At 46.4% G+C, this 22505-nt stretch overlaps 1 protein-coding gene across 1 annotated transcript in view; it reads left to right on the forward strand.

Annotated features, from left to right (window-relative positions):
- rpgrb (retinitis pigmentosa GTPase regulator b) overlaps positions 1–22505 on the forward strand; it is a gene marked incomplete at its 3' end in the record, with an annotated part of 41553 nt that overhangs the window by 11770 nt on the left and 7278 nt on the right. Inside the window, exons 8-15 of the mRNA XM_083758507.1 lie at positions 605–760; positions 2154–2278; positions 6850–7038; positions 11234–11408; positions 11861–11943; positions 14129–14188; positions 20755–20910; positions 21385–21433. Coding sequence (XP_083614633.1) covers positions 605–760; positions 2154–2278; positions 6850–7038; positions 11234–11408; positions 11861–11943; positions 14129–14188; positions 20755–20910; positions 21385–21433 — 993 coding nt within the window. The remainder of the gene's footprint in view (positions 1–604; positions 761–2153; positions 2279–6849; positions 7039–11233; positions 11409–11860; positions 11944–14128; positions 14189–20754; positions 20911–21384; positions 21434–22505) is intronic.

A 22505-nucleotide genomic window follows, 5' to 3' on the forward strand; every position in this document is an offset into this window, starting at 1 on the left:
CCCTGAGTAAACATAGTACCTTTCCTTTCCTTTAGTCCAGTTACCCTGGGTAAACATAGTACCTTTCCTTTCCTTTCCTTAGTCCAGTTACCCTGCAGGGTAAACATAGTACCTTTCCTTTCCTTTCCTTTAGTCCAGTTACCCTGGGTAAACATAGTACCTTTCCTTTCCTTTCCTTTAGTCCAGTTACCCTGGGTAAACATAGTACCTTTCCTTTCCTTAGTCCAGTTACCCTGCAGGGTAAACATAGTACCTTTCCTTTCCTTTAGTCCAGTTACCCTGGGTAAACATAGTACCTTTCCTTTCCTTTCCTTAGTCCAGTTACCCTGCAGGGTAAACATAGTACCTTTCCTTTCCTTTCCTTTAGTCCAGTTACCCTGCAGGGTAAACATAGTACCTTTCCTTTCCTTTCCTTAGTCCAGTTAACCTGGGTAAACATAGTACCTTTCCTTTCCTTTCCTTTAGTCCAGTTACCCTGCAGGGTAAACATAGTACCTTTCCTTTCCTTTGTTGCCTAATTCCCTCTGCCCCAGGGACCATCAGGTCTCCCTTTCCCACAGACTGCATGATGACAAAGCGTTGGACCTGTTTCCTGTTGTTTCAGATGACGACATGTACACGTTCGGCCTGGGTCAGTTCGGCCAGCTGGGCCACGGGACGTTTATCTTTGAGTCCCAGACGCCGCGCGCCGTGGAGCACTTCAGGAAGAGCAGGGTGTGCCACGTCGACTGTGGGGAAAACCACACCGCAGTCATCACAGGTAATGACCTACCACACTGCAGTCATCACAGGTAATGACCTACCACACTGCAGTCATCACAGGTAATAACCTACCACACTGCAGTCATCACAGGTAATAACCTACCACACTGCAGTCATCACAGGTAATGACCTACCACACTGCAGTCATCACAGGTAATAACCTACCACACTGCAGTCATCACAGGTAATGACCTACCACACCGCAGTAATAACCTACCACACTGCAGTCATCACAGGTAATGACCTACCACACTGCAGTCATCACAGGTAATAACCTACCACACTGCAGTCATCACAGGTAATGACCTACCACACTGCAGTCATCACAGGTAATAACCTACCACACTGCAGTCATCACAGGTAATGACCTACCACACTGCAGTCATCACAGGTAATGACCTACCACACTGCAGTCATCACAGGTAATAACCTACCACACTGCAGTCATCACAGGTAATGACCTACCACACTGCAGTTACACCAGGTGTAAAGGAGCAACTTGGACACTCAGGCATGAAGGAAGCATGAGTTCAAGTCCGTTGCTCTCCCCTTGTCCCCCATATATGGGGACTAGGTTGCTCTCCCCTTGTCCCCCATATATGGGGACTAGGTTGGTCTCCCCTTGTCCCCCATATATGGGGACTAGGTTGGTCTCCCCTTGTCCCCCATATATGGGGACTAGGTTGGTCTCCCCTTGTCCCCCATATATGAGGACTAGGTTGCTCTCCCCTTGTCCCCCATATATGGGGACTAGGTTGGTCTCCCCTTGTCCCCCATATATGGGGACTAGGTTGGTCTCCCCTTGTCCCCCATATATGGGGACTAGGTTGGTCTCCCCTTGTCCCCCATATATGGGGACTAGGTTGGTCTCCCCTTGTCCCCCATATATGGGGACTAGGTTGGTTTCCCCTTGTCCCCCATATATGGGGACTAGGTTGGTCTCCCCTTGTCCCCCATATATGGGGACTAGGTTGGTCTCCCCTTGTCCCCCATATATGGGGACTAGGTTGCTCTCCCCTTGTCCCCATATATGGGGACTAGGTTGGTCTCCCCTTGTCCCCCATATATGGGGACTAGGTTGGTCTCCCCTTGTCCCTCATATATGGGGACTAGGTTGGTGGAGGGTGTGTAGAGCCCAGGATCACATTAGATGATTGACACAGGGGTGAAAAATGGGTTACAAAATCGTTGGATAAAAAAAAAAAATATATATATATATATATATATATATATAAAAAATAAAATAAAAAACCAACGTATAGAGTCTCCTGGTCAATACACTGCATACATATACAGTATAGGCCCAGCTACAGTAAGATGGCACGGTTGCATGCATTGGGTGTCTCGTCCCAGCGTGACTGACGATGCGTTGTTGTTACCGTGGGTTCCAGACGGCGGCCTGCTGTATACCTTTGGAGACGGGAGGCACGGCAAGCTGGGCCTCGGAGAGGAGAACTTCACCAATCAGTTCAAACCAACCGTCTGTCCACGCTTCCTCAAGTACAACGTCCAGTCGGTGGGTGTCCAGTGTCCACATACTTGCTCCATTTTATTTTTAACCCATTTTGACCTGAGATCAGATTCATACGAGGTTTCCACTGGACACACACTGGTCCGATTAACCCATTCTGACCTGAGATCAGATTCATACGAGGTTTCCACTGGACACACACTGGTCCGATTAACCCATTCTGACCTGAGATCAGATTCTAAAAAATGTCAGTCGTTCTTCGATTTTTTTTCAAAAATAGCAGACCTACAAGCTCGTAGCGCGCCACTCGGTGGCGCGCTACGAGCTTGTAGATCTGCTATTTTTCAATAGCTAAAGCATAACATGATGCTAACACCAAAACGGGTGCCCGCCCAGAATGGGTTAAATCCTCCTATTTATTTAAGCCATTTCATTGAAACGTAGATGCCATTTCTAGAACAAGTAGCCCCCCCTCTCACCTTTCGCTATAAGCCCCGCCCTCTCCCACTTAGACACTTCTACTTGGACACTTTCCAGCCATGCTCATTCATTCCAATGTAAGGTTTTACATTAAAGGGATTGTGACATTAAAAAAATGGTTTTGGAATTGTTCTTATTATTATAAACATGAACTTTTAACATTCAGTAGAATTTCTGTGATCTGGGGTTTTCTGGCTCAAACAGGTGCTCTGATTTTCCTGCTGTTTGTGATGTAAGAGCCTGCAAATCCCCATATATGTCAATGGGATTTGCCAACAGCACTGTGTTGCCTGTTTTCATTGTAGCTCGAAAGGCTTCCAAACCCCAAAGAAAACTTCAGACCACAGAAAATTCACTGAATGTTCAAAGTTCAGGTTTTTTGGGTGTAATTGAGGTCATAAAACCTAAAAGAAAAAAGAAAAAGAAAAATAAATGAAAATGAATGTCATAAAACCTTTAAAAACTGGTTCATTTTTGGAACCAGAACCTTCAAAATCTCTTCCAAATCCGTCAACAAGGCCTGCCATATATGCCCTGGAAAAATATGTGCGTGACATTTGACTTTTTTTAAAACAATGTTTTATATAGGAAGACTATTGATGGAGAGGTTTGTCCATATTATGCTTAGCTGTGATTGGACCGTAGCAGTTTGGGGAGGGGCTTAGATATAGGTCAATATCTAGGTTCTGAGCTGATTGGTCCACACAACGGCAGAAAGAGGAAAGATTAAAATATTCTGACCGGGCACCCATTTTGGTGTTGGCATCATGTTATGCTTTAGCTATTGAAAAATAGCAGATCTACAAGCTCATATCGCGCCACCGAGTGGCGCGATACGAGCTTGTAGGTCTGCTATTTTTGAAAAATCGAAGAGCGACTGACATTTCTAGAATCTGATCTCAGGTCAGAATGGGTTAATCAGACCAGTGTGTGTCCGGCGGAAACCTCGTATGAATCTGATCTCGGGTCAGAATGGGTTAAAATATTCATGGTGGTGTTTTACTTGAAAAGTCTGACTTGAATTCACGAGATGTGAATGTTCTGATAAAGGCATAAGCGGTCCTTTTTTCATGTGTTCCATTAAAGGTATATTCAGTGATTTCACTTCATTCAAATATCACTTATTTTTTTGTTTTGTTGTGATAATCCTCCCTACTATAGAGTGTGCTGCTGACCATATAAGGAGTTCCTCCCTGTCCCCAGTTAACCCCTGGGGGTCAAAAAACCTTAGGTTTAGTTTTTGACTCTCTATCCTGATTGGACGAAAGGCTGGGTCCCACAGCCAAAAACGAAACCTAAGGTTTTTTGAGTGAAATCACCGAATATACCTTTAAACAAATGGAAATATGAGTACTTTGTCCGGCATTTATTTGAATATACTATGCAGGGCTCGAAATAAACCTTTTTACTTGGTAGCACTGGTGCTCCCAAATTCAGAATGAAGGAGCACCAGAAAAAGATTAGGAGCACCCACCAAAATTTAACGAGCACCAATATGTAATCGATTTCTTACATTCATTATTGCTATTACACTTGTAGCCTACGACAGTGGTTCCCAAACCTTTTCATGGTAAGGACCCCCAAATTGACACTCATTAAATATATGCCAGGGACCCCCCTTAAGAGAACATTTTTACGGCTCTAGCAGTGATTCTCAGCCATTTTCATTTCAAGGACCCCCAGTTTGACCTGAATTAGGGCTACCGTTCCCCATTTCTATCTCTGGGACCCCACTGGATATTGCAAAATCAAAGTTAATTTAACTCTGAGAGTGTACAGGGACATTGGTACACCCACAGTATGTACACTCTCAGAGTTACAGACCCATAAGGGTCCATTTGGTTCCAAACTATCATTTAGCTGGGGACCCTCTGTAACTCCCTCAAAGACCCCTAGGGGTCCCCGGACCCCACTTTGGAAACCACTGGCCTACAAGCCAGTTGGTATGAGATGCTATTTTTGTTTAAGAAGCATCAGCGCTGGAAGGGGGGTGCGGAGGGTGCTCCAGCACCCCCTGCTGGTGGAGAGGAGATTTTTTTGACATGTCTATCAGGGCGTGCTGAATGCAGAATGCACAGCGAGTGAGTTGACAGACAGACACAACATGACGAGACAGCAAAAACCTATTGTAGTTTAACTTTCACCTGCACCAGGTTTAAAGAAATCTAACCCGAACAACAACACAATAAGAGTCACATACTGTTATTATGATTAACTCTGTTAACTAGGTCCAAAATAAGTAATTATTAGGCCAAGTATACCCGAATAAGACCCGAAAGGCGAGGCCGCGATATCCCTCCCACCCTTCAGCTCCCCCTGGTATAAATACCTTCCAGCGCCCCTGTTAAGAAGTGCCAATAAACCAGTTGAAAATATAATTAAATTCTAAATACTGTCTCGGCAATAATTTCTGGATTTGTAAATGGCTACAAAACCCTTTGTTTTTATGCAGGCCTGTTTTTTTTTATTGAAGTAAAAACAAAAAAAGAAAAAAATGACGACGAGAGGTTAGAAAGAGCAGAACAAGCCAAGGAGATATTTATTTAAAAAAAATCATAACTCTGGACAGGACTGGACTAGGAACTTACTTATTGTTTTGACATGCTCAGATATTTATTCTCTACAAGTTGGATTGACCCATTCTGACCGGGCACCCATTTTGGTGTCGGCATCATGTTATGCTTTAGCTATTTAAAAATAGCAGATCTACAAGCTCATATCGCGCCACCGAGTGGCGCGATACGAGCTTGTAGGTCTGCTATTTTTTGAAAAATCGAAGAACGACTGACATTTTTAGAATCTGATCTCAGGTCAGAATGGGTTCATCAGACCAGTGTGTGTCCAGTGGAAACCTCGTATGAATCTGATCTCAGGTCAGAATGGGTTAAATCATCTCGCGGGACGGTAACCGGCCCGTGACAGTTTAGGTCGCGATCGTTTTGGTCGCACTACAGCAATTATATGCAGTGGCACTGGTCTGGTGCTCCCAGTTATATGTTTAGATCGCACAGATTAAAAATCAGGCGCATTTTGAGCCCTGCTATGAAATAAACACAAATGCCCTCGTGTTTCAAATGTTTTGTTTCCGTTTCTTAGATGGTTTTTAGTATATTGTGATGGTTCTTTATTTTTTTTTATGTAATACATTCTGCATTATGCATTATGCATTTTCACGAATGTAGAGCATTCTACATTGTAGTGCATTATAAATAAAACCCATTATGATTATTATTATTATGATTATTATTATTCTCAGGTGATGTGCGGCGGCTGTCACATGGTGGTGTAGAGTACATTATAAATATTATTATTATTGTCAGGTGATGTGCGGCAGCTGTCACATGGTGGTGTAGAGTACATTATAAATATTATTATTCTTATTATTGTCAGGTGATGTGTGGCGGCTGTCACATGGTGGTGTAGAGTACATTATAAATATTATTATTCTTATTATTGTCAGGTGATGTGCGGCAGCTGTCACATGGTGGTGTAGAGTACATTATACATTTTATTATTATTGTCAGGTGATGTGTGGCGGCTGTCACATGGTGGTGTAGAGTACATTATAAATATTATTATTATTGTCAGGTGATGTGTGGCGGCTGTCACATGGTGGTGTAGAGTACATTATAAATATTATTAATATTATTATTCTCAGGTGATGTGTGGCGGCTGTCACATGGTGGTGTAGAGTACATTATAAATATTATTATTCTTATTATTGTCAGGTGATGTGTGGCGGCTGTCACATGGTGGTGTAGAGTACATTATAAATATTATTATTCTTATTATTGTCAGGTGATGTGCGGCAGCTGTCACATGGTGGTGTAGAGTACATTATACATTTTATTATTATTGTCAGGTGATGTGTGGCGGCTGTCACATGGTGGTGTAGAGTACATTATAAATATTATTATTATTGTCAGGTGATGTGTGGCGGCTGTCACATGGTGGTGTAGAGTACATTATAAATATTATTAATATTATTATTCTCAGGTGATGTGTGGCGGCTGTCACATGGTGGTGTAGAGTACATTATAAATATTATTATTCTTATTATTGTCAGGTGATGTGTGGCGGCTGTCACATGGTGGTGTAGAGTACATTATAAATATTATTATTCTTATTATTGTCAGGTGATGTGTGGCGGCTGTCACATGGTGGTGCTGGCCCAGCCGCGGGACGAGGCGAGCGGAGAGCTGACGCTGGAGGAGGACGACTGCGTGGCCAACTACTACATGGAGAGGCAGGAGCTTCTGGGGGACGCGGCCGCCACCTCCACCCTGGAACGGGGCCTCTCGGCCCGGGTCCGCCGGAGGGAGAGGGTGGGTCACTTTACCTGTTGTTTAGCTTCACCTCCACCCTGGAGAGGGGCCTCTCTGCCACCACCTCCACCCTGGAGAGGGGCCTCTCTGCCAGGGTCACCTCCACCCTGGAGAGGGGCCTCTCTGCCAGGGTCACCTCCACCCTGGAGAGGGGCCTCTCTGCCACCACCTCCACCCTGGAGAGGGGCCTCTCTGCCACCACCTCCACCCTGGAGAGGGGCCTCTCTGCCACCACCTCCACCCTGGAGAGGGGCCTCTCTGCCACCACCTCCACCCTGGAGAGGGGCCTCTCTGCCACCACCTCCACCCTGGAGAGGGGCCTCTCTGCCACCACCTCCACCCTGGAGAGGGGCCTCTCTGCCACCACCTCCACCCTGGAGAGGGGCCTCTCTGCCAGGGTCACCTCCACCCTGGAGAGGGGCCTCTCGGCCACCACCTCCACCCTGGAGAGGGGCCTCTCTGCCACCACCTCCACCCTGGAGAGGGGCCTCTCTGCCACCACCTCCACCCTGGAGAGGGGCCTCTCTGCCAGGGTCACCTCCACCCTGGAGAGGGGCCTCTCTGCCACCACCTCCACCCTGGAGAGGGGCCTCTCTGCCAGGGTCACCTCCACCCTGGAGAGGGGCCTCTCTGCCACCACCTCCACCCTGGAGAGGGGCCTCTCTGCCAGGGTCACCTCCACCCTGGAGAGGGGCCTCTCTGCCACCACCTCCACCCTGGAGAGGGGCCTCTCGGCCAGGGTCACCTCCACCCTGGAGAGGGGCCTCTCTGCCAGGGTCACCTCCACCCTGGAAAGGGGCCTCTCGGCCACCACCTCCACCCTGGAGAGGGGCCTCTCTGCCAGGGTCACCTCCACCCTGGAGAGGGGCCTCTCTGCCACCACCTCCACCCTGGAGAGGGGCCTCTCTGCCAGGGTCACCTCCACCCTGGAGAGGGGCCTCTCTGCCAGGGTCACCTCCACCCTGGAGAGGGGCCTCTCGGCCACCACCTCCACCCTGGAGAGGGGCCTCTCTGCCACCACCTCCACCCTGGAGAGGGGCCTCTCTGCCACCACCTCCACCCTGGAGAGGGGCCTCTCTGCCACCACCTCCACCCTGGAGAGGGGCCTCTCGGCCACCACCTCCACCCTGGAGAGGGGCCTCTCGGCCAGGGTCACCTCACAGGACTTTTGAAACAGAGACCAGGCTTTCCTCCGAGGCGGTGGAAAGCCTGGTGAGGCGAGGTTACTTGTCCACTAGCCTCGGTACCAGGCTTTCATTTTTGTTGGTGCAAAAATGTAAAGCCTGGAGGAACGTATTGGCCGCTCTGGTCTAAATGTAAAGCCTGGAGGAACGCATTGGCCGCTCTGGTCTAAATGTAAAGCCTGGAGGAACGCATTGGCCGCTCTGGTCTAAATGTAAAGCCTGGAGGAACGCATTGGCCGCTCTGGTCTAAAAGTGGGAGTCAAGCCTTCCGGGTGGGCGTCGCTCCAAATGATGTGACGTAGCGCTGCACTAGGGGGGAGAGGAGGGGCCGGGGGTGACGGACAGATCGATGAGATCCAATCAGGGCGTGCGCAAATCTCAGCCGCGACCCGCCCCTCTAGACCTAACCTAACACAACACGTTAGCTCAGGCTACTTGTCCACAATTTACAATTTACAATTTAGGCATTTAGCAGACGCTCTTAATCCAGAGCGACTTACATTTAGGCAAGAACAAAAGCATGGGAATACATCACATAAAAACATTTATCATGAAACATGCGTAAGCTAAGAAGGTAACAGTGGAATATCTATATGATGAAACTATACATACACTATACATAATAAACTATACATATTCACTACTATGCTATACATATGTACTATGGCGTGCTATGACTATATACAATACAACTATAGTGCTGTCTACATAACATGCTATAAGTCTAAGTCAAATGCTATCTAAGCCAACAGAAATTCTATCTAAGGGGTTAGGGTAAGTGCTATGGGCCATGATGGAGTCTGAAAAGGTGGGTTTTCAGGCTACGGCGGAAGATTGGGAGTGATGCTGCAGTTCTGACTGCAATGGGAAGTGCATTCCACAGTTTTGGAGCCAGAAGGGAGAAGAGTTTGGGACGTGTGGAGCGTTGTTGTCCCGGCGTTTTTAGTGAGGGTACTTCCAGTTTCCCTGCGTTGGCTGATCTGAGTGCGCGGGAGGGTTTGTAGGGTTCAATCATACTTGTAAGATATGGGGGAGCCATACTAGCCACTAGTCCCTTCCTAACATTTTAGTCCAGTTTTGATTCCAGTTCCAGTTTGTTGACAGTTTTAGTCATCATAGCTGAGTTTTCATTTAGTTTCCATTTAGTTTTCGTCAGTGGAAAAAGGTAGTCGACGAAAATCTTATGTCTTAGTTTTAGTCGACGAATTCAACACTGGTCACTTTATCAGTCTGCGGGGATCAATGCCATTTTCAGGGTTTTCCGAGACGGATCGGAAATAACGTTACGCCATGTTGTTGTAGTCACTGGTTGTAGTCGTCGGGGCCGGAACTTAATCTGGCTTTAAAACCATGCAGGAAAAACAAACCATATCTAGTCTCCTATCACAATATCAATATAAAAATCAATATATTGTTGTTAAAACCAGGAAAAGACAACAGACGATATCTAGTCTCCTATCACAATATCAATATAAAAATCAATATATTGTTGTTAAAACCAGGAAAAGACAACAGACGATATCTAGTCTCCTATCACAATATCAATATAAAAATCTATATATTGTTGTTAAAACCAGGAAAAGACAACAGACGATATCTAGTCTCCTATCACAATATCAATATAAAATCTATATATTGTTGTTAAAACCAGGAAAAGACAACAGACGATATCTAGTCTCCTATCACAATATCAATATAAAAATCTATATATTGTTGTTAAAACCAGGTAAAGACAACAGACGATATCTAGTCTCCTATCACAATATCAATATAAAAATCTATATATTGTTGTTAAAACCAGGTAAAGACAACAGACGATATCTAGTCTCCTATCACAATATCAATATAAAAATCTATATATTGTTGTTAAAACCAGGTAAAGACAACAGACGATATCTAGTCTCCTATCACAATATCAATATAAAAATCTATATATTGTTGTTAAAACCAGGAAAAGACAACAGACGATATCTAGTCTCCTATCACAATATCAATATAAAAATCTACATATTGTTGTTAAAACCAGGTAAAGACAACAGACGATATCTAGTCTCCTATCACAATATCAATATAAAAATCTACATATTGTTGTTAAAACCAGGTAAAGACAACAGACGATATCTAGTCTCCTATCACAATATCAATATAAAAATCTATATATTGTTGTTAAAACCAGGTAAAGACAACAGACGATATCTAGTCTCCTATCACAATATCAATATAAAAATCTATATATTGTTGTTAAAACCAGGAAAAGACAACAGACGATATCTAGTCTCCTATCACAATATCAATATAATAATCAACATATTGTTGTTAAAACCAGGTAAAGACAACAGACGATATCTAGTCTCCTATCACAATATCAATATAAAAATCAACATATTGTTGTTAAAACCAGGAAAAGACAACAGACGATATCTAGTCTCCTATCACAATATCAATATAAAAATCTATATATTGTTGTTAAAACCAGGAAAAGACAACAGACGATATCTAGTCTCCTATCACAATATCAATATAAAAATCTACATATTGTTGTTAAAACCAGGTAAAGACAACAGACGATATCTAGTCTCCTATCACAATATCAATATAAAAATCTATATATTGTTGTTAAAACCAGGTAAAGACAACAGACGATATCTAGTCTCCTATCACAATATCAATATAAAAATCTATATATTGTTGTTAAAACCAGGAAAAGACAACAGACGATATCTAGTCTCCTATCACAATATCAATATAATAATCAACATATTGTTGTTAAAACCAGGTAAAGACAACAGACGATATCTAGTCTCCTATCACAATATCAATATAAAAATCAACATATTGTTGTTAAAACCAGGAAAAGACAACAGACGATATCTAGTCTCCTATCACAATATCAATATAAAAATCTATATATTGTTGTTAAAACCAGGAAAAGACAACAGACGATATCTAGTCTCCTATCACAATATACCAATATAGTATATTGCTGCTAACGCACAGCCTTCCTTTCACAGGAGCGCTCCCCGGACCAGTTCGGGGCCATGTTCAGCAGCCTTCCTGTCAGCGTGACCGCTGGCGACTACCTCAGCCACACCGTGCCACCCAGGGTGGCGCTGCCACGCCTGGCCCGTGGAAAGACGGCCAACGCCACCCGCCAGCAAAAGAGGAACGCCGTGTCGAAAGGCCACGGTAGCTACCTCGCCTCCTCCTTGGGACCTCATACTTGTTGGGACCTCATACTTGTTGGGACCTCATACTTGTTGGGACCTCATACTTGTTGGGACCTCATACTTGTTGGGACCTCATACTTGTTGGGACCTCATACTTGTTGGGACCTCATACTTGGCACCACCCAAGATTATTATGTATTTGACTGACTCTGACTCCTATGAGCTTGTAGATCTGCTATTTTTCAATAGCTAAAGCATAGCATAATGCTAACACCAAAAGGGGTTCCCGCCCACAATGGGTTAAATAATGGGCCTTGACATGAAAAGGGTTGAAAACCACTGGTCTGAAGCTAAAGTGATCATGTGATCTGGTGTGTGTGTGTGTGTGTGTGTGTGTGTGTGTGTGTGTGTGTGTGTGTGTGTGTGTGTGTGTGTGTGTGTGTGTGTGTGTGTGTGTGTGTGTGTGTGTAGAAGAGAGAGACAGTGCTGTGGACAGCCCGACTGACACCGACAGTGTTAAAGACCTCGGAGACACCACAGACTTCCTCAATATGGTAAGTCTCTAAACTACCTCCCCCTGGTCTCTAAACTACCTCCCCCTGGTCTCTAAACTACCTCCCCTGGTCTCTAAACTACCCTCCCCTGGTCTCTAAACTACCTCCCCCTGGTCTCTAAACTACCTCCCCTGGTCTCTAAACTACCTCCCCCTGGTCTCTAAACTACCTCCCCCTGGTCTCTAAACTACCTCCCCCCTGGTCTCTAAACTACCCTCCCCTGGTCTCTAAACTACCTCCCCCTGGTCTCTAAACTACCTCCCCCTGGTCTCTAAACTACCTCCCCCTGGTCTCTAAACTACCTCCCCTGGTCTCTAAACTACCTCCCCCTGGTCTCTAAACTACCTCCCCCTGGTCTCTAAACTACCTCCCCCTGGTCTCTAAACTACCTCCCCTGGTCTCTAAACTACCTCCCCTGGTCTCTAAACTACCTCCCCCTGGTCTCTAAACTACCTCCCCCTGGTCTCTAAACTACCTCCCCCTGGTCTCTAAACTACCTCCCCTGGTCTCTAAACTACCTCCCCCTGGTCTCTAAACTACCTCCCCCTGGTCTCTAAACTACCTCCCCCTGGTCTCTAAACTACCTCCCCCTGGTCTCTAAACTACCTCCCCCTGGTCTCTAAACTACCTCCCCCTGGTCTCTAAACTACCTCCCCTGGTCTCTAAACTACCTCCCCCTGGTCTCTAAACTACCTCCCCCCTGGTCTCTAAACTACCTCCCCTGGTCTCTAAACTACCTCCCCCTGGTCTCTAAACTACCTCCCCCTGGTCTCTAAACTACCTCCCCCTGGTCTCTAAACTACCTCCCCCTGGTCTCTAAACTACCTCCCCCTGGTCTCTAAACTACCTCCCCCTGGTCTCTAAACTACCTCCCCCTGGTCTCTAAACTACCTCCCCCTGGTCTCTAAACTACCCTCCCCTGGTCTCTAAACTACCTCCCCCTGGTCTCTAAACTACCCCCCCCTGGTCTCTAAACTACCCTCCCCTGGTCTCTAAACTACCTCCCCCTGGTCTCTAAACTACCTCCCCCTGGTCTCTAAACTACCTCCCCCTGGTCTCTAAACTACCTCCCCTGGTCTCTAAACTACCTCCCCCTGGTCTCTAAACTACCTCCCCCCTGGTCTCTAAACTACCTCCCCTGGTCTCTAAACTACCTCCCCCTGGTCTCTAAACTACCTCCCCCTGGTCTCTAAACTACCTCCCCCTGGTCTCTAAACTACCTCCCCCTGGTCTCTAAACTACCTCCCCCTGGTCTCTAAACTACCCTCCCCTGGTCTCTAAACTACCCTCCCCTGGTCTCTAAACTACCTCCCCCTGGTCTCTAAACTACCCCCCCCTGGTCTCTAAACTACCCTCCCCTGGTCTCTAAACTACCTCCCCCTGGTCTCTAAACTACCTCCCCCTGGTCTCTAAACTACCTCCCCCTGGTCTCTAAACTACCTCCCCCCTGGTCTCTAAACTACCCCCCCTGGTCTCTAAACTACCTCCCCCTGGTCTCTAAACTACCTCCCCCTGGTCTCTAAACTACCCCCCCTGGTCTCTAAACTACCTCCCCCCCTGGTCTCTAAACTACCTCCCCCTGGTCTCTAAACTACCTCCCCCTGGTCTCTAAACTACCTCCCCCCTGGTCTCTAAACTACCTCCCCTGGTCTCTAAACTACCTCCCCCTGGTCTCTAAACTACCTCCCCCTGGTCTCTAAACTACCTCCCCTGGTCTCTAAACTACCTCCCCCTGGTCTCTAAACTACCTCCCCCTGGTCTCTAAACTACCTCCCCCTGGTCTCTAAACTACCTCCCCCTGGTCTCTAAACTACCTCCCCTGGTCTCTAAACTACCTCCCCCTGGTCTCTAAACTACCTCCCCCTGGTCTCTAAACTACCTCCCCCTGGTCTCTAAACTACCTCCCCTGGTCTCTAAACTACCTCCCCCTGGTCTCTAAACTACCTCCCCCTGGTCTCTAAACTACCTCCCCTGGTCTCTAAACTACCTCCCCCTGGTCTCTAAACTACCTCCCCTGGTCTCTAAACTACCTCCCCCTGGTCTCTAAACTACCTAATTTTATTTTTTTATAATGGGATATCTGGCACTCAGAGCCTAAACTGGTGACCACTAGGTGGCACTGAAGGAGTTTTAATGGGGGTCAACTAAAGACGACATTGCTGTGATTTTGTTTCCCCCTGTGTAGACACACATGATGAAAGTGGACCCTGGTGACAAGACCCTCACGTTGTCCCCTATTCAGAAGGTAACTGAACAAGACCCTCAGGTTGCCCCCTATTCAGAAGGTAACTGAACAAGACCCTCAGGTTGTCCCCTATTCAGAAGGTAACTGAACAAGACCCTCACGTTGGTCCCTATTCAGAAGGTAACTGAACAAGACCCTCACGTTGCCCCCTATTCAGAAGGTAACTGAACAGGACCCTCAGGTTGTCCCCTATTCAGAAGGTAACTGAACAAGACCCTCACGTTGCCCCCTATTCAGAAGGTAACTGAACAAGACCCTCACGTTGTCCCCTATTCAGAAGGTAACTGAACAATCTCACCATATCGGTCTGTGGAAGAGCTTTGTGCTCCAAACATCACAGTCACCGTATTTCTTTGAAGAATCACCGTAAAAGTCACCATAAAATCGAAAAATTCGAAAGCATGTTTTTTCCAGATTCAAAACGATTGTCTATTCAAAATGATTCTCGATATCAATACTATACTACAATACAGTACAGCTGTGCTGATCTGAAGTGACTAGTGACCACAGTAACTTGAACATGACTGAAGACATGATGTTTACTCTGATTAGGGTAAGCTTACATTTCATATCGATTTTTGGAAATTATGAATCGATTTTGAATCGTTCATAACGGGAATCGCGATTCTAATTTGAATCGATTTTTTTTTGACACCCCAAAAAAAAAAAAAAAATGACACCCCTATACACAATTTATTTACCCAGCTTCGGAATCTTTGCTAATATGAATGTTATAAATAAGCCGTGAACGTAATTCACGCGTCACTGTATGAAAAGTGTCATTTATCAAATCATACCAGCCTCTCACCTGTCACTCAACGCTCTCTATCTATGCCTTAAAGTGTCACTTATCAAATCATACCAGCCTCTCACCTGTCACTCAACGCTCTCTATCTATGCCTTAAAGTGTCACTTATCAAATCATACCAGCCTCTCACCTGTCACTCAACGCTCTCTATCTATGCCTTAAAGTGTCACTTATCAAATCATACCAGCCTCTCACCTGTCACTCAACGCTCTCTATCTATGCCTTAGGGCCAAGCTACACCGGGCATGTGTGTGCGTTTGACGTAAGCGCACTGCGCGCACAAAGTATGCGTGCGAAATGCCCCCCCGGCTACACCAGATCTGTGACGCGCGGCAGGTTTGTGCGGGACCTTCCGGGAGGATATATAGATACGCGTGCATGGGGGCATTAATATACGCACGTAATTTTTTTTGAACCGATCCTATTTTTAGAGCAGGCGTAGGATGGCCCGCGGTATCCGTGCGTCTGGTGTAGCTGGTATCATTGACATATATTGGTCCTATCCAAACGCACTGTACGCGCACAGTAAACGCACACAGTAAACGCACGCAGTAAACGCACGCAGTGAACGAACACAGTGAACGCATACGCACGCGCGCAAAATTGCCTGGTGTAGCTTGACCGTGAGTTGTACTTCTAAGTTACATTTCTGACTCTCCTATTCTTTGTCTTTTTGGTTCACTGTCTCTTTCCTATTAATTTCCATTCTAATTACATTCTGTCTCATGCTGCTTTCCTATTAATTTCCATTCTAATTACATTCTGTCTCATGCTGCTTTACTATTCATTTCCATTCTAATTACATTCCTTTTCCTCTCCTGTTCTTCTCTTCATGCTTTCTGACATTTGGGATTAGAGGAAGGGTAAGAACGGTAAGACTACGGAAGGGGTGTCCGTGAAGGACGGCCAGGAGGGGCGCGTCTCGTCCACGCTCTCGTCCCCCCGGAGGGCCGGGAAGCTCAGCCCGTCCCCCCGGAGGGCCGGGAAGCTCAGCCCGCGACCGACGCAGCCCACCGAACTCTCGCGGGGCCAGAGCTCGCTGGCCGCGCCACAGAGCCCCGGTCGCCAGAAGGCACAGCGTCGCGGGCCGTCGTCCCCTCAAAGAGGAGAGGAAAAGCTCTCCCCGCGGAAGGGGCGGCGGGGCGTCTCCTCCACGCCCTCGTCCCCCAGCAGGGCGGCGGCGCTCAGCCCGCAGAGGGCTGAACTCCCGCGGAGGAGCCAGAGCGCCCGCTCGCTCGCAGCGCAGAGCCCCGGACGCCAGGAGACCCCGGTTCGCGGGGCGGCGGCGTCGCCGAGCCGAGCAGAGGAGAAGCTCCCGCGGCAGAGGCTTGTTTCCTCCACACCGTCGTCCCCCCGCAGGGCGGAGCTCAGTCCCCGTCCGCCCGCGGCGGAGAGCCCTGCTGGCCGCAGCCGGAAGCCACAGGGTCGTGGGGCGTCGCCCCCCCTCAGGGCGGAGCCACAGGGTCGTGAGGCGTCGTCACCAAGCAGAGCAGGCGGTAAGGAGAATGGCGTTAGCGCCGTGAACAAGGCCCGCCCACGGCCCAGGGCAGTGCAGGTGAAAACGGGCCAACGGGTGGAGGTTGTGGTCGAGGAGCGCTCCGCTCACAGTCCCAGTTCAGGGCGCAAAAAGACACGGTCTAAAGCCAAAGAGGTGAAAGGTCAGCTAGTGCAGAGTGAGACCAAGCCGATCAAAGGAGTTGCGTTCTCTAATGAACGAGGTGGCGTAGACGCTAACGATGCTTTGGATCCCGCTAGGAGCTCGGAGAGTCCACCAACCCTTTCCAAAGGCCACAGGAAGTCCCAAAAGACCTCCAAACCTAAAGGGAAAACGGCCCTAACCAAAGATCCCAAAAAGTCTAAGAACGAGACAAACATAAAAGAGGCTCGAGCCATGAAAGGCGCTCACCCTGAAAGTGAAAGTGAAAGTGACGGCGGGACGGCGAAGCTCGCCCTCATCGCGGCCGCGTCTTCGCTGGCGGCCGCGTCCTCGCTAGCGGCCGGCGCGGCGTTGCTCAGAGAGGTCACGGCCGTCGGCGGTTTCGCTCCCCCGTCGCCCGTCCCCTCCGACGGATCCGCCGCAGAGACCGACTCCAAGTCCAAGTCCGAACACTCGGAGAGCGAGGAGCCAGAGTCCAAATCCCAACGATTGCCCGGCGAGGATTCAGACTCCGAGTCCCGTTCATTCGCCGTTGAGGACGGCAGGAAGACCGCTGTTAGCATCAACATCGTACCGCCAGGAGACAGTCCCGAACAGAGTGGGGCGGGGGAGGGGGAGGAAGAGGAGGAGGAGGAGGAGGAGAGGGACCAAAGCGGGGAAGAGAACATGGAGGGTAGCACCGCCGACACAGCGACACAGGACGAACAGGAGGCGGAGGAAAGCGATGGGGGGCAGGACCAGGTGACGAGCGCGGCGGAGAGCGGGACCGCCACCGAGTCGGAGGCGACTGGCGCTGGGACGGCAGCGGTAGCAGAGGACAGCGAAGACGACGCCGACACACTGACGCCCGCAGAGGAGGAGGAGGAGGAGGAGGAGGAAGAAGATGAAGAAGACGAGAACACTAGCGAAGTGGAGGCCGAGGAGAGCGAAGGAAGCCAGTCGAAGGGAGACGATGGGTCGGACGCCACGGCCAAATCTGAGAGTGGTGTGGACGAAGAGGAGGAGGAGGAGGGGGAGGGGGAGGAAGAGGAAGAGGAGGGGGAGGAGGAGGGGGAGGAAGAGGAAGAGGGGACAACGGGAAGCGAGGGAGTGAGTGAATCCGAGACAGGAAGCAAAGTAAGCCAGGAGGAGGAGGAAGAGGAGGAGGAGGAGGAGGAGGAAAGTGAGATAGCGTCCAGCAGCGAGATGGAGAGCAAGGGAGAGGATTCTGAGAATGAGGAGGAAGGGGAGGAGGAAGGGGAGAGCGAGGCTGAGGAGAGTGGGGGGGAGGAGGAGAGCGAGACGACGGGTAAGTCTTTAGACTCCTCGGAGGGGAAGGAGAGCGAGGCGGAGAGCGGGACAGTGGAAGGAGAGGAGGAAGATGAGGAAGAGGAGGAAGAGGAGGAGGAGGAGGAGGAGGAAGAGGAGGAAGAGGAGGAGGGAAGTGAGGTGGAAGAAGAGGGCGAGAGCAGTGAGAAGGCAGAGAGCGAAGTGGGAAGTGAGGAGGAGGAGGAAGAGTCTGAAGAGGAAGAGGCAGAGGAGGAAGAGGAGGAAGAAGAAGAGGAAGAAGAGGAGGAAGAAGAGGAGGAGGAAGAAGAAGAGGAGGAGGAGGAGGAGGAAGAAGAGGAGGAAGAGGGTGAGGAGGAAGAGAGTGAGGAGGAGGAGGAGAGTGAAGATGAATCTGAGGAGGAGGAGGAGGAGGAGGAGAGTGAGGATGAGGAGGAGGAGGTGAAGAAGAGTAGAAAGAAGCCCTCCGACGCCACGAGGTCCTCCTCCAAGCGTCTGAATTAAACCATGTCTTACCTCAGTACTGCGTCTGTTTGGACTGGAGAGGTTATGGTTCTCATATTGTTTGTTGTAGTTTGTTGCAATTGTATTTTAATATCTTGAAATTTTTACTTCATTCACTTAACGGGGAATACCACTCCTTTTCAACATGAACTACAGTATGTCATTAATGTACCTATGGTTGACCTATTGACAACTTGCCTATTCATACAATCATGATTAATCCCAATGATTTCATGATTTTTACAGTTTCTTTTCAACGATGTATACCTTTTCCTTTCCTGCGTTTTACATTACAATAAATGTTTCAGATATGATAAAAAAAAAGAAAAAAAAAACTGTTCTCTGCTCTTGTGAAGTATAGGCTACATTAATACTACCAAGTCGACTGTACTACCGTACCCATGACCAACAAATGCCACACGTTCTAAAACTTAAAAAAAAAGATGCAGAAATTAATAATAATAATAATATTAACAATAATAATTTAGCTTAGACTCCCCTGCTTTTAAGGTATTCCAAGTCATTTTAAAGCTGTTAGAAATGTCCGCACACCGTGGACTGTCACTCAACAGACTTATTTTAATCAGACCAGTGTGTGTCCAGTGGAAACCTCGTATGAATCTGATCTCAGGTCAGAATGGGGTTAATCAGACCAGTGTGTGTCCAGTGGAAACCTCGTATGAATCTGATCTCAGGTCAGAATGGGTTAAGCGTTTCATTGGCCTGTTTCCAGTCAGAGGTGGGACCTGTTTTCATTCTCCCTCCCTCCATTCACTGTAATCCTGTGTGTAATCCCAGTAGTAATCCCTTATGTTTGTACAGTAACACATACTGTATGCTGTTGTAGTGTGGAGCTCAAGGCTGGATTCAGTCTACTGTACATTCAACTGGGCCTGGCTGTCACAATTATAATACATCATCGTATTGTAGATTTCCGTATAGTAACTTCCACTATTTATGGAAAGAAAACATTTAAAATTATTGTCAGTGATTTCTTTGTATATTTTTGTTATTTGTCATATCTGCCCTGTGCAATCATTTGTGATTGCGACGCCTAAAAGGCAAACGGAAATATAAATTGTAATATTCCATTGTTAAAAAAATGGAATATTCAAAAACAAAGAAATGGTGACAGCCCTACTTTTCAACCTTTATCTATTTAACCTCATTACCTTATTATTAATTATTAATAATAGATAATAGATAGTATTATTATTATCTATGTTTTAATGTAACAGCAGCTACTCTTCCTGGGTTCTCCAGGAAAGCATTAAAAGGTACAATTACACACATTTATTTTTTTATATGCTTCCTCCACTACTTATACTTATATACTTTCTCCACACTTCCTACACAGAAAATCCTGAATGTTCGTTTAACTCTGAGTGAAATATAAATGAAAATAGGCCTACCATTAAGAGACCAAGTTTAGTTAAGTTAACGTTTAACTAATTGAATTCTGCAGTGTGAATAAATTGGTTGGATTGAAAGTACATTGAGTCCAGTCTCCTGTCAGGCAGTAGGGGAACCATAATGTGTTGTGGGTCCAGTCTCCTGTCAGGCAGTAAGGGAACCATAATGTGTTGTGGATCCAGTCTCCTGTCAGGCAGTAAGGGAACCATAATATGTTGTGGATCCAGTCTCCTGTCAGGCAGTAGGGGAACCATAATGTGTTGTGGGTCCAGTCTCCTGTCAGGCAGTAAGGGAACCATAATGTGTTGTGGATCCAGTCTCCTGTCAGGCTGTAAGGGAACCATAATGTGTTGTGGGTCCAGTCTCCTGTCAGGCAGTAAGGGAACCATAATGTGTTGTGGGTCCAGTCTCCTGTCGGGCAGTAAGGGAACCATAATGTGTTGTGGGTCCAGTCTCCTGTCGGGCAGTAAGGGAACCATAATGTGTTGTGGGTCCAGTCTCCTGTCAGGCAGTAAGGGAACCATAATGTGTTGTGGGTCCAGTCTCCTGTCAGGCAGTAAGGGAACCATAATTTGTTGTGGGTCCAGTCTCCTGTCAGGCAGTAAGGGAACCATAATGTGTTGTGGGTCCAGTCTCCTGTCAGGCAGTAAGGGAACCATAATGTGTTGTGGATGTCCTTGTAGGCTTGTAGCTTCTAGCATCCTTGTATTTCTATTACATTGTGTGTTCAAGTAGAACATTTTAAGCTTGTGAGCTAATTGATATATGTATATATATATATATATATTATTATTATTATTATTTTTATTCTTTATTGTAGGACAAAACGTAGCTGACACTGTACCTATAATGATTTGCTTGGAGGGATTTCACACACATTATGTCACTTCTTTGACTCGGTTGATTTTTCACCCCCAGGATTTAAGAGCTCAGGAACGTAAGGATGAAGACGACGACGAGGAGGAGGAAGAGGAGGAGGAGCAGGAAGAGGGGAAGGAGAAGGACACGGAGGGGCGGTCCTCGCCCAGTTTGGACGGCTCCGTTGGCGACGCGGACGAAGTCTCTCACAGTCCTGTAAATATACCGTATATCATTTCACACACTTTTATCTCTTTTTTCTTTTGTTCTTTTAACTCTATCTTAGCATGAACCCCCCCGTTCCAGGGGTCAGCTTACGCGTTCACTTTAAAGGTTTTATGACATTCATTTTCATTTATTTTTCTTTTTTCTTTTAGGTTTTATGACCTCAATTACACCCAAAAAAACTGAACTTTGAACATTCAGTGGATTTTCTGTGGTCTGAAGTTTTCTTTGGGGTTTTTTTGGGCCTTTTGGGCTACAATGAAAACAGGCAACACAGTGAAAACAGTGACATCTGCTGGCAAATCCCATTGACATATATGGGATTTGCAGTAAGTGATGTCACTTACTGCCGGCAAATCAGAGCACCTGTTTGAGCCAGAAAACCCCAGACCACAGAAAATCTACTGAATGTTAAAAGTTCATGTTTTTTGGGATGAATTAAAAGGTAATGTCCTGTATTTCCAGAAAACCGAAGAGCTGAAAGAAGAATGCGTGCCCGACGGAGAGCCCAGAGGTTATTATTATTATTATTATTATTGTTATTATTATTATTATTATTATTAATACCCGACAGAGAGCCCAGAGGTGAGATCGAAGGCGTTCTCAGTCGTTTTGTGGGAAGCTGCCTGCATGTCAGGAAGAAAGGATTCATGCCGTGAAGTTTCCTAAATTAACTGCCCGTTTATTACATGTACTGTAACTGTACACATGTGGTTATGTTTATTACATGCACTGTAACTGTACACATGTGGTTATGTTTATTACATGCACTGTAACTGTACACATGTGGTTACGTTTATTACATGTACTGTAACTGTACACATGTGGTTATGTTTATTACATGCACTGTAACTGTACACATGTGGTTATGTTTATTACATGCACTGTAACTGTACACATGTGGTTATGTTTATTACATGTACAGTAACTGTACACATGTGGTTATGTTTATTACATGCACTGTAACTGTACACATGTGGTTATGTTTATTACATGCACTGTAACTGTACACATGTGGTTATGTTTATTACATGTACAGTAACTGTACACATGTGTTATGTTTATTACATGCACTGTAACTGTACACATGTGGTTATGTTTATTACATGTACAGTAACTGTACACATGTGGTTATGTTTATTACATGCACTGTAACTGTACACATGTGGTTATGTTTATTACATGCACTGTAACTGTACACATGTGGTTATGTTTATTACATGTACAGTAACTGTACACATGTGGTTATGTTTATTACATGTACAGTAACTGTACACATGTGGTTATGTTTATTACATGTACAGTAACTGTACACATGTGGTTATGTTTATTACATGTAGTGTAACTGTACACATGTGGTTATGTTTATTACATGCACTGTAACTGTACACATGTGGTTATGTTTATTACATGTACAGTAACTGTACACATGTGGTTATGTTTATTACATGTAGTGTAACTGTACACATGTGGTTATGTTTATTACATGTACAGTAACTGTACACATGTGGTTATGTTTATTACATGTACAGTAACTGTACACATGTGGTTATGTTTATTACATGTACAGTAACTGTACACATGTG

Source organism: Protomyctophum parallelum, assembly GCF_964188405.1.
Source record: "Protomyctophum parallelum genome assembly, chromosome: 23".
Taxonomy (NCBI): domain Eukaryota; kingdom Metazoa; phylum Chordata; class Actinopteri; order Myctophiformes; family Myctophidae; genus Protomyctophum; species Protomyctophum parallelum.